The 11,636-nt window shown below is 47.0% G+C and overlaps 1 protein-coding gene across 5 annotated transcripts in view; it reads left to right on the top strand.

Annotated features, from left to right (window-relative positions):
• Positions 1 to 11,636, top strand: part of nrp1a (neuropilin 1a) — a 59,911-nt gene that overhangs the window by 27,776 nt on the left and 20,499 nt on the right. For all 5 annotated transcript variants that reach the window (XM_042068348.1, XM_042068351.1, XM_042068350.1 and 2 more), the window contains 3 exons: positions 424 to 651; positions 4,001 to 4,156; positions 8,032 to 8,198. In XM_042068348.1, the coding sequence (XP_041924282.1) occupies positions 424 to 651; positions 4,001 to 4,156; positions 8,032 to 8,198 (551 nt within the window). The remainder of the gene's footprint in view (positions 1 to 423; positions 652 to 4,000; positions 4,157 to 8,031; positions 8,199 to 11,636) is intronic.

Genomic DNA, 11,636 nt, shown 5'->3' with positions numbered 1-11,636 from the left:
GAAGGTGGGGAGCTGCAAGGCCCCGGTCATGAAGCCGGAGTACTGTGATGATGTATGTGTGCGCCTACACTAACATCCCTCCCTCATCAGTGCACAGACCACTCTCAAGGGAGATGTCTGAGTAAATGTTTTCACTTGCCGGAACAGGGTTGTGGTGAGTGTGTGTGTGTGTGTGTGTGTGTGTGTGTGTGTGTGTGTGTGTGTGTGTGTGCAATATATGTAATATGTTACACAGACATGCAATATGTGGGGCACATATTTTTGTGGGGCTGCCTGTACATACAGAGTAAAATAGTAAGAGGTAATGGGAAAAGACAAGGGCATGTTGTAATGTGAAGATAATACTGAATAAGTGATAGAGATATCAATACTACAATTTGATACAAACAAACTAAAGTTTTTTTTTTATCTTCTTTCTCCCAGGCCCAGAATGTTCTCGAAACTTCACCTCTAACAGTGGAGTTATCAAGTCACCAGGTTACCCAGAGAAGTATCCCAACCAGTTGGACTGCACCTTCATGATCTTCGCCCCGAAGATGTCGGAGATTGTGCTGGAGTTTGAGAGCTTCGAGCTGGAGCCTGATCCCAACCCTCCCGCCGGCGTCCACTGCCGCTATGACCGCCTGGAGATCTGGGACGGCTTTCCTGGGGGTCAGTGACTATTAAAACTCTCCATCACACACACACACACACGCGCGCTTACTCACACACACACAAAGGAAAAAACATGCCACCCACACACACTTGTATACACATGTGTTTCCTGTAATGATTGCAGTAGGCATTTATGAGTACCGCAAAACAACAATTACAACCAACAGCGAGAAAACGTGCAGTCACATTTATTTACATTTTTAGCACAAGTCACGTGCTTGAACATAGCCATGAGCACTGGACATACAGTCAGATGACCCAGAATCACTTCAACCCCACAATGCACCACTTCAGTCTGTAGCCGGCTTACGAGCCTCCAGGGCCAGGCCCTGACGAACACAATGCTCATATTTAGGCCAGACTGCCCGGAGCAGGACCTCTGTGTCAGCTGCTCTTCTCGCTGGCGGAGGCGGAGGAGAGGGGTGGGAGGCAGGAGGAGAAGGAGCGAGGTCTTGCCCTTGGCTCTGCCTGCTCCCCCTCTCCAGTCTGTTCTGCCCCCCTCCTTCCCCAGAGGGCGAGATTCTATCGCGCCATAACAATGTGCTGTGATTGATCTCCGGGGGGTGGGGGGGGGGGGCGAGGAAATGGCACTCCTTGACGAGCGTTCCCTTACGCAACAAACACAAACAACTGGTGGTAAAAAAGAAAAAGTGAAGATAAGTAAAGTCTTATCAGGATGGGGTTAAGGTCGGGGGCCTCCAGGACATACACATACACACACACATACACACACACACACACACACACACACACACACACACACACACACACACACACACACACACACACTGACACAAACATCAGCAGGGTCAGCAGAACATGATTAGTGGGGCCTGTCAACGTCATGTCAACAAGGGGCCCAGGCCAGTGCCAGCAGTGCCCAGGGCTGCGGGACGTGAGAGCGTTGCCTTGTCTCGGGTCTGACTAGAGTTATTTGTCTTCATTCATTAGGATGGGTGGGTGCCCACGCTGGCATGCAGACTGTTGCCATTTCCCTCCCTAAGAGCACTCGTCTGAAATGATTTCACAGACAGAATGGGGAGCGTCTGGACTAAGTGTTGTTATGTCTCTGGAAGGGGGAGCCTTTCATGCGATAGGAAATCAGAGAGTGTTTCTACAGCATGCTGTGATTATTAAAACGGGTAGTCACAGAATGGTCCTCGGAGGCATCAGTGACATATCTTTATTATCGCCCTCTATTTTTGAGATGAGGTGAGAAGATAGCAGGAAGAGATGACACGTACTGCCAGTAGGCTGTTGTGGTGGTTTTGTTCAGTCTTCAAACAGAACTTTATGAACTTGAACTGTAACTGCAGGGTCTTTTTTTTATTGAAGTTTCCTTTGGAAAGGTGGTTAAAGTTGTTTTTTTGTCCTTGGGTTGTTGTTCAGAGATATGCTGTGGTTGATAACAGTCAAGGAAGAAGGAAAGGGGAAGGAGGCCACTGTCCTTCTGATCCCCTGGGTCAAAGGTGGGGTGGGCTTAGCACAGTACTTTGGGACGTGTTTTTCTTTTCTGGAGAAGGCCTTGACATGCTCAATGGCCATTTCTGGAACCCCTTTACCAGAGGAAGGACATGGTGGGGGGGGGGGGGAGCGGGAAACGGTGGCTTGTGAAAGGGCTTCCATCTCCCTCAGAGACTTGCATCCTACCTGCAGGGCCACATGGATCAATAGTGCATTAGTGCAGAAGACTATAGGCGCTAGACGGAGGCCTCGACGGAGCACCAGGGGATGTAGCCCCTCCTTCCCAAACCCCCGCCGCGTGCACTCCCCCCCCCCCGCCCCCCCCCTCCCCTCCCGCTCTCCAGCAGAGCACACAGGCAGCACAGAGAGTTCACACCGAGCAGCTCTTTAATATTTCATTGCGCTGTTGAGTCATGCACACAATTTTGGACATGTCTCACACATGCAGTCACACACACACACACACACACACACACACACACACACACACACACACACACACACACACACACACACACACACACACACAAACATATGTACAAACATAGCCTAACACAAATATAATAACATAATGTGTTTTCTTAGATTTGTCTTGAAGAAATGATCATAGAAATATCCATAAGCACATAAGTGCACCTGGTGCATCAGTTATCCTCTGGAAATGGTTACGGCCTCTTTAGAGCCTTGTTCTATCTTACCCATATGCACCCACCACACCCCCCTACACCCCCGACCACCCCCAGTCCATCCGCACAGCTGACAGGTCTCTTTCATCTCCCTGTCGTGCTCTGACTGGTTGAGGGCCGTGCTCTTGAAGAACGGCCGACCGTCTCGCCTCACAGATCACAGAGCTGCTAATCACTGATAAGCACAGGGGAAAGAAAAGAGAGAGAGACAGAGAGAGAGAGAGAGAGAGAGGGAGAGAGAGAGAGAGAGACAGACAGAGAGAGAGAGGGGAGGGAGAGAGAGAGAGAGGAACACCAATGTCACCATCTCATTAAAACTTTATTCTTTTCTCTTCTCACCTCTCCTTGTTCCCTTCCCTCCTCTTTTATCTCTCTCCCTCTCTCTCTCTCTCTCTCTCTCTCTCCTCTCTCTCTCTCTCTCTCTCTCTCTCTCTCTCTCTCTTTCCCTCTCTCCTTCCCTGCCTGCCTCTGAATCACCTTTTCTTTCCCTAACACAAATGAAGCATGCATGTATTCAGTGTGCTCACTGGAACGTGTCAGAGGCTCACTTTTACTGCCCTTCATTTTCCTTGTGCTTCCCTCTCTTTCCTCCCACGTCCATTTGTTTGCTCTCTCTTTCCCCCTTTTCTTTGCTTTTTGAGCGGGTTTTTTGGGGGAGCCAGTCATGTGTGACCGAGACAACCTCAAGACCAAAAACCAGCACCGCCATTAAAAGAGGCCCAGGAATTTATGACTGACAAGCAGACGGAAACGCCAGGCTGGCCCTGTGCTGGGCAGAGGGCTCCCTTTCTTCTTGCTCTGGCTCTCTTGTCTTCCCTTTCCTTTGGTTGGAGCCGATGACGAGTGGGTGTGGAATTGGAATGCTTTGGGCATTTAGGGGTTCTCTGGGGTCGTGATGAGGTCAACCGGGATCCAGTGGACACCCTGTGGAGATCTGGCCTCTGGACTGTGTGTCTGTTTGCACCGTGATTGCGTAAAACACAGCAAACAGACACATTTCTCGGCATTCTTTATAGTCTGGACTCCCTATCTGGAGTTGAATCCCTCTCAGCACCCTTTATGACTCTTTCTCTTCCTCTCAGTACACCATTGTTGTCCCTCCCTGTGATTTAATGTCTTAATTTCACCCGTGTTTCTCCAACATTTCTGTGACGATGCAATCTATTTCTCTGTGTGCGTTTGTCTTTCCCTCACAGTGGGTCCATATATCGGCCGGTTCTGTGGGCAGACCACTCCAGGGCGCATCATCTCCTACACGGGCATCCTTGCCCTGACAATCAACACCGACAGCGCCATTGCCAAGGAGGGCTTCTCCGCCAACTTTACTGTCCTGGAGCGCACTGTGTCTGAGGGTAAGTATGAACAGACTCGAAGCCGCACTGCACACTCCCTCTGAAGTATCACATGGTTAAGAAACCCTCAACTCCGGCTCATCTGTGAGGTATAATCCATAGTGTGAAAGATTCCCAAAGGTATGCAGCATCTCAACACTCAGCTGCAGGTTTTGATTCAAATAAGATAGATAGATACTTTATTGATCCCTAAGAGGAAATTCAAATAAGCACTGTGAAGTACAGAATATGAAATCTAAAAGGAAGGCCTTGAAAGTTCTTCACCTCCACACTTATCTGAAGTTAATCCTGAATGTGATGCGTCATGCATACTGACATACTCACTACTAGCAGTAATTTGTTGTTTCCTGGAGTTAAAACAAGTGGGGAGAAAGGTTGAACCGGTGAATTGGTGCTGTGCACTGTGCAGAGGCACTCTCTGTAATAACGTGAGAGACAGAAGACAGAGTTATTAAATCAACATGTCCTTGTTATTTACAACACATACATGCGTGCACACACACACACACACACACACAGGCGTCCCCAGCCTCTCTCTCTCTATCTGCCCCCCCCCCCCCACACACACATTCTCTCTCTCTCTCTCTCTACCCCCCCCATTCTCTCCATCTATCTCTGTCTGACACCCACGCCCACACATTTTCATTAAGTAGATGCGGGAGAAGAGTCACGCATCATAGAGCCCTGCTTTATGAGCCTTGGTTTATACACCGGTGCTCAGGAATGTAGCATCAGACACATGCTCACTCTCCCACACGTTCTTGCTCGACAGTTCCTTGTTGCTTTTTTTCAAACACCACTGCCCCTAGGGCGCAACCTCTTCACCCCAATTTGAGAATGCTCCGGCTAAACATTTCATTTGCGAGTAGAGCGAGCTCCACCAGACACTAGTGTCTCGCTGAGACTGTAAATCTGTTCACAGACGACCCTCAACCCTCCTGACTCCTCCCCCCCTCCCTCCCCTGCTCCGCTGGCATCCCCAGCCTCTCTCTCCTACCCCCCCCCCCCCCCAACCCCCCCCCCCCCCCCCCCCAGCTCTCTGCTTTTTCTCTGTCTGTAGGTCTTGTTTTTTTTCTCTCTCTGGCTCGCTCTGTATACTCCATGTCTCTTTCTTTTACTTGCTTTCTCTATCCCTTTCTCTTTTCTCTCTCTGTCTTTCACACCCACATACCCCCCACCACCACCAATCCCCAACAAACACACACACACACACACACACACACACACACAACAACAACACACACACCCTTGCACTTTTCTCTATATCCAGCTCTTGATTTTTGTATATTTCTTGAAACACTAATGACCTCAGCTGCAGGGTAGAGAGTGCTCACCAGTAATCTGTATGCGCTGTTGGCTTGCTGGTGACAGCGTTCCTCTGGCACACTCCTCAAGTTCTGCTTGGTTCTGCTCTGCAGGCAGGCAGGCAGGCAGTCAGGCAGGCGGAGTGGAGAGACTGCAGTGTTGCCAATGCACTGACTTAGCACTGCGTCAACAACAGATCTGATCTCGCCTGTGTGGGAAGACCACCCAAGATGGATTAGAGACAGTATTTTAATTCATGTATTTTAGGGGTGGCTGCCATTAACAAACTAGGGCATCAGTTTGAAGTTTAGATAGCTTACATAACAGAGCAATATATTTTATTTCTTGATTACTGTAATGTGGGGAGCGACTAGAATAAGGAGATTGATGATAAATGCGTCTTTCCTGTAATCTGCATTATTACCTAAAAATGATTATTTTTCTATAGGCCTACTGTACTGTATGTGCTTTTTGGCAGCCATATTGAATGGTTTCAGTGTTATCACAGCTGGAGCCCTGCACGGTAGACATGTAATATTAATTATTAATCACATCCATAAATCTGCATTCTGTAACATTGCTTTTAAAAACCCCTCAACCCACACAAACACACAGACGTTTTTAACGTGGCTTTTTACCAGCCCACTACTGGTCTGGCATCAATGAAGTGGCGCCAGAAGAGTAAAGATATCCAGCTCTGCTGTCTTCTTAGATTAATGCTATCTCATGCTAACATCTCTGTGCAAAATATAGCATTTTGGGCTATCTTAGGTATATTTGAACAGCTTAGCCAACTGATGATTGATTGATTGCTTTTATATAAGTCATGCCCACTTGAGAGCGGTCACCGAACAACATGATAGTTCTAAAAGGTATCTCTCAGGCTAGAAGGTTCAGTGTGTGCAAGCCCCCCTACCTGAAGGGCCTCAGACTGGCCTCAAGATGAACTCAAATGCATTTCCCTAAATGCCCACATGAGGTTTGACCTGAGCAGCCCGTTTGACCGAAGCTGGTTTCCAGCATGGCTCTTAGAGCACTGGTGGGATGTGCTGTTGCTATGTGCTCTGCTAGCAGGCGGGCAACACCATGAGAGTATGCTAGCTGTCGGCAGGGAAACAGAGCAACTCTGTGTGCCCCACTCAGCGTTTGTGGTCACTGTGGTTTGGATGGAGAGTCTGAATAGAATGTCTCAATCAGAGTTGATATACTACTGTGCTTTTCGCTGAATGTCTTAGCTTTAGAGCAGTGGTCTGTTTTAGATGCATGGGTTGATATGCAGTGCTCGGTGCATGATCTGTAACCCACGGCAACTGTAACTGATGTTTCACAGCTAACACAGATGGGCTCTCCATCTGTTCTCCACCAGTTAGACCTGCAGACAGTGGGCCACTGCATCAGTCACTGAGACTGTGTGTGTTTGCATGTGTCTGTGAGAACGTGTGAGCTCTCACAATCTTTACCTGTTTGCTGATGCGTCCTTGTCTTAAGGAATGCCATTGAGTGTGTCAGACTGTTTAACTGATGTGTTTGTAGAGGTGTATTTGTAGTTATCTGGTCATTCTGCTGACTCGTTAGCTAGTTGCCTAGTTGCACCCCCTACATATACACATACAAGCACTAATTTCCTTTGTGCCCCTGTGTCTGGACAACAGCCCCCAGGGGTCAGGGGCTGAACTTTGTCCGACCCCCGATACTACAGCCACCCAGGCTGAGGAGCCAGAGGGACGACTGTCCCATGTCAACAAAAACACTCAGCACACAGCTGAACCTGGGTGGCATGGCGTTCAGTCTGATATATGTCTCTCTCTTTCTGCAAACCAGAGAATGACTGGGAGTTTTCCACCCTAGGCTAGTGTGAGGAAATGTGCAGCATGTGCAAAACACACTCACCCAGAACAAAAAAGTGCCTACAGGAAAGTTTTTAAGGGGGCGAACTTCTTTAATGTATTGTAATGCATAACGGTTCTATTTTCTCTGTCTCCGGTTCTTTGGTAAGAGCCTAAGCTGAATGTTTTATGAATACGGCTTTATGTCTTAATGTAGTACACTTTCAGCTGTAGACCTCCATTACATGCCTTTTTCTGGAAGGAGTTAGCGAGCAAGTGGGATAGAGAGAGAGAGAGAGAGAGAGAGAGAGAGAGAGAGAGAGAGAGAGAGAGAGACCAGGAGCGAGGGAGAGAATGGAGGGTAAATCGCTGAAGCAGAGCTGATATGCTCTTTATTTGGGCCACCACTGCTGAAGTGGCGTGTGTGAGTGGTGGCTGAGTCCCTGGGGGTGGGGGGTGGGGGGGTGGCACTCTGGGCATGACTTGTTCCCTTGTCCTGGGATCTGACGCTTAGCTCTGTGAACAGATTCCCTCTGCATGCACGCACACACACTAACACACACACACACACCATCACCATCACCATGTCATTTCTACACCTCCTTGGCCACCTTCACATTTTGTCATATCTGCACTAACCAAGTCAATCAAGTGTTATCGGCCGACAACAGTTTTGCTAACGTGAATTTTTAAATGTGGAAATTTATCACTACTTATTCACACAAGCGCCCCTTCTCTCTGCAGACTTTGACTGTTCTGAGCCTCTGGGCCTGGAGTCAGGTGAAATCCCCCCAGAGCACATTGTGGCCACCTCCTTCTACAGTTCCAGCTGGTCACCAGAACGTTCCAGACTCAACAATGAAGAGAACGCCTGGACACCAGCCGAGGATTCCACCAAGGAGTGGATTCAGGTACACTGCTGTTCCTAGTCACTGAACCCTTTTTAAAAGTGAATACTTTCTTCCATTCTTGTCAGACAGAAGATCCTTTTTGAGCTATAAGACACAAAGCAGCTCCTTCCTGAAACGGTTTCCACAAGCCTCATCTGCAGTTGTTTGGAAAAGAAATTGCTACATCAGGCTTTGAGACTAATATTCTGTTTGAATATGAGTGCATTTAACGGCAGCAGTGAAGTCAGTTAAGTCTGTGTTTTCACAGACAACTGGTGGTTTGCTCCGTCAATCCACAAATACACTCCACAAATATGATGATTCATTCTGGCTTCCGCAAAGATCCCCGAGCCCAGCATGCCAACCAACACAAAGTTCTTTAGTCTTTAGTTGTCTTGGAGACAGCATGTGCTCTTCTGCTCTGTGTCTGATTGGCTCGTATAATCACCTGACATCACAGACGTCTTGTGCTATTTTATCTTTTGGGGATTTTCTTTACATGTAACATAAAGGGGCTACTATATTACACACTCACACACATAACACAATCAATAAAAATATAAATTAAACATACCACAATATGCTGGGAGACATGCATGATCTTTTAGAAACTCCAAGCAATGTGGAACCGATTGTTTTGTTGACATGACAACAGCACACATGACTCATGCTGATTTTCTCCCCCTTTTCTTTTGGGGGGGTCTGGGTTGTTTTCGAGTATTAACCCTCGGGGCATCTTCTAGCCAAGTCTCCCACCATGCTGCCATAACTTTATTGTCTTTCGCCATCTCCGTCTGTCTGTGAAAAGATTGGGCCAAACATGCTCCTCAGGGGGCTAATAATAGCATTGACCCAAAGCCAAATATTTGCTAGGGGAGGTCCGTGAAGCCACCTCGGCTCACTGCTATCAAAATATTGTCCTGTAGGCCTTAACTCCACTTCCACAATAATTGAATCAGCAGAAGGGGGCCGTAATACCCCTGACCGCACATGACATGAGCCGGCCACTGTTGTCCCTCAGCACCACTTCCTGTGGGACTGCAGGGAGGTAATCTCAGGGTGGAGGTCCCCGGCTGGCCCTCTGCTGACTCGCTGCCTCTTCCCAAACCTCAGACTGTCTGTGCCCAGCTCCAAAGGGAAATTCCACAGCTGTGGAGAGCCCGTTGCCTCAGGGTGTCTGTGTGTGGTGAAACAAGAGGACAATTGTTCTTCCTCTCCCCTTTCCCTGCCTCTGTCTGTCTTCTCTCATTCTTTCTCTCCTTCCTTGTCTGCTTTGTCATGCTTTTCCCCTGTCTGTCAGTATAATGCAGTTCTATGATTTGGCAATCCTTTGCTGCCTCTGGAAAAGAGGTCACAAGACTGCGAGGGGAATTTGTTTGATCTATATTTGTATGGTTTGTTGATTGCATGCGGGAAAATGTAGAAAAATCACTCCTTTTAAAACCAATTTTTCCACTTGGTTGCGCAGTTGCCAGCTCATATTTTATCCATAATTGAGTGGACTTCTTAGATACTCAGCCTTAGTTGACGAGTCCATGGTTTTTACAAATAATACTTACAGTAAGATGCAGTGTCTATAACTGAGCTGTACAGAGCCAAGGAGAACAATTGGCAAACCATTACAAATTCTCTGAATACTATTGATTAAGGATAAAATTATGTTTTTGGCAGTAAAATCCTGAATAGAGTTTTCAAAAAACACATTATATATGTGATACTTACCAGGCCTCAGCCAATCAGCAGTCACAAGTTGAGCTCTGCACATCTGTTTCCAAGGAAACAAAAAGACCGACTCTAACCACGGAATGTTATAATTCATAATTTAAAAGAATAGTCCTCAACTTGTGTGTATTGCACTTATGAAAGAGTTTAATTATAGAAAGTGCTATTAACGGAGTGAGATTCCTCATTTCACTCTCATTAAGCTTGTCTAAGGGCTCTGGTGACAACAATACTCCCTCTGTCTTGTATGCGGCACCTTGCTAATGACACCGTCCACTTCACACTCACAAATCAAGACCCACGCACTGACCCCCTCCCCCCACATCTCCTCACACGCATATCATCCATTCATTATTTTTTTGACTAATTCACCAGACACGATTACCTCTTGGAGCTCAGTGCTGTGAGTAGACAAGCATTTCATTCCCTGCAGTGCTTCTGATTCCATATTTGGCATTCTGAGCAGATCCAGGGTCAGGCCAGAGCTCTCATTGTGATTAGTATTGGGGTCTGGAGGACATCGGTGAACAGGTCTGGGTGATCCACATGGTTTTGTCAACTCTAAATTCTGTTTGACCAGGGCAGACACCTACTGGCATAGATGTTGCAGAAAGACCTGCAGTAAAGCAGCAGAGGATACAGACTGAACTACCACATTTCATTTCTCTTTATTTGCCATGCCATTCAGGAATAGAAGCAAGAACAGTGATACACACCATACCCTTGTGGTAATTTAGAGCTTATCTGTTTGAATCTGCTATCAAATATTCAGGATGTAGGAAGTGACCTACCTGAAAAAGTCATAGTTATAGGACAAGTCTGTTTTCAATAGGAAACATTGGTTGATGCGTGACATTGTACGAGGAAATACCTGCAGCTGTGCAACACATTCAGGATACTCCAAAGGACAAGCAGGGGTTTTAAACATGTCTCAAAACACCCAAAGCAGATGTATACCGTAGATTAAAGGAACAATGTACCCCTATGATCGTCTGGTATGAAGAGAAATGGCTCTGTCATGAAAGGGTTGTGATAACGTGGTTTGTTCCAACATCACTACCGAGTCTTCAGGTCAAAGGTTTCAAAATGATGCTTTAAACTCACGGCCGGATCTCTAAAGAAATGACTGACTCATTCAGACAGTAATCATTGATCACAGGCATTTCATGCATTATGCATTATCTTTTGAAGGGGGGGCTGTCAATGTTAAAAGCATTTCTACCTGTATTGCATAATGGTAGGGCATTGAGTGTTTGAATTATGTCTGTTCCCACTTATTTTTCATGTTGTTCTCTACGTTGCAATAATTTCTCTTTACATGCCCATAATTTATTTATAAAAGCTCTACCATTACCATAAATCTGATGGTGTAGTGAATACACCAAAACACATTTGTCTGTTGCGGCTCCTGCCTCTCCCGCTGGTTACTTAAACGGTTTTGATCATGAGAGAAATCAAAGAGACGTGAGGGCCTTTCTTCCTGAGCACTAAGAGAAAGGATGTTTACATTAATCAGCCTAGCTGGAACAACACCCCACCCTCTGAGAGATACCACACAATAAGTGGTGTTTTTTTTTTTCAGGATAACAACGCCAGTCGGTGGGGTAGTCAGATGTGAGCAAGCAGCAGTGCCAGCCAGTTCAACAGGAAGCTGCGCTGTCTTGATTGATGAGCAGTGTGCAGGGGGAAAGCTCCTGGGCCGAGGTCCTGCACCTCTGGACAAGGAGAAATATTGAC

This window comes from Alosa sapidissima, chromosome 17, assembly GCF_018492685.1.
Source record: "Alosa sapidissima isolate fAloSap1 chromosome 17, fAloSap1.pri, whole genome shotgun sequence".
NCBI classification, from domain to species: domain Eukaryota; kingdom Metazoa; phylum Chordata; class Actinopteri; order Clupeiformes; family Clupeidae; genus Alosa; species Alosa sapidissima.
This window is presented reverse-complemented; position numbering and strand designations above follow the sequence as displayed.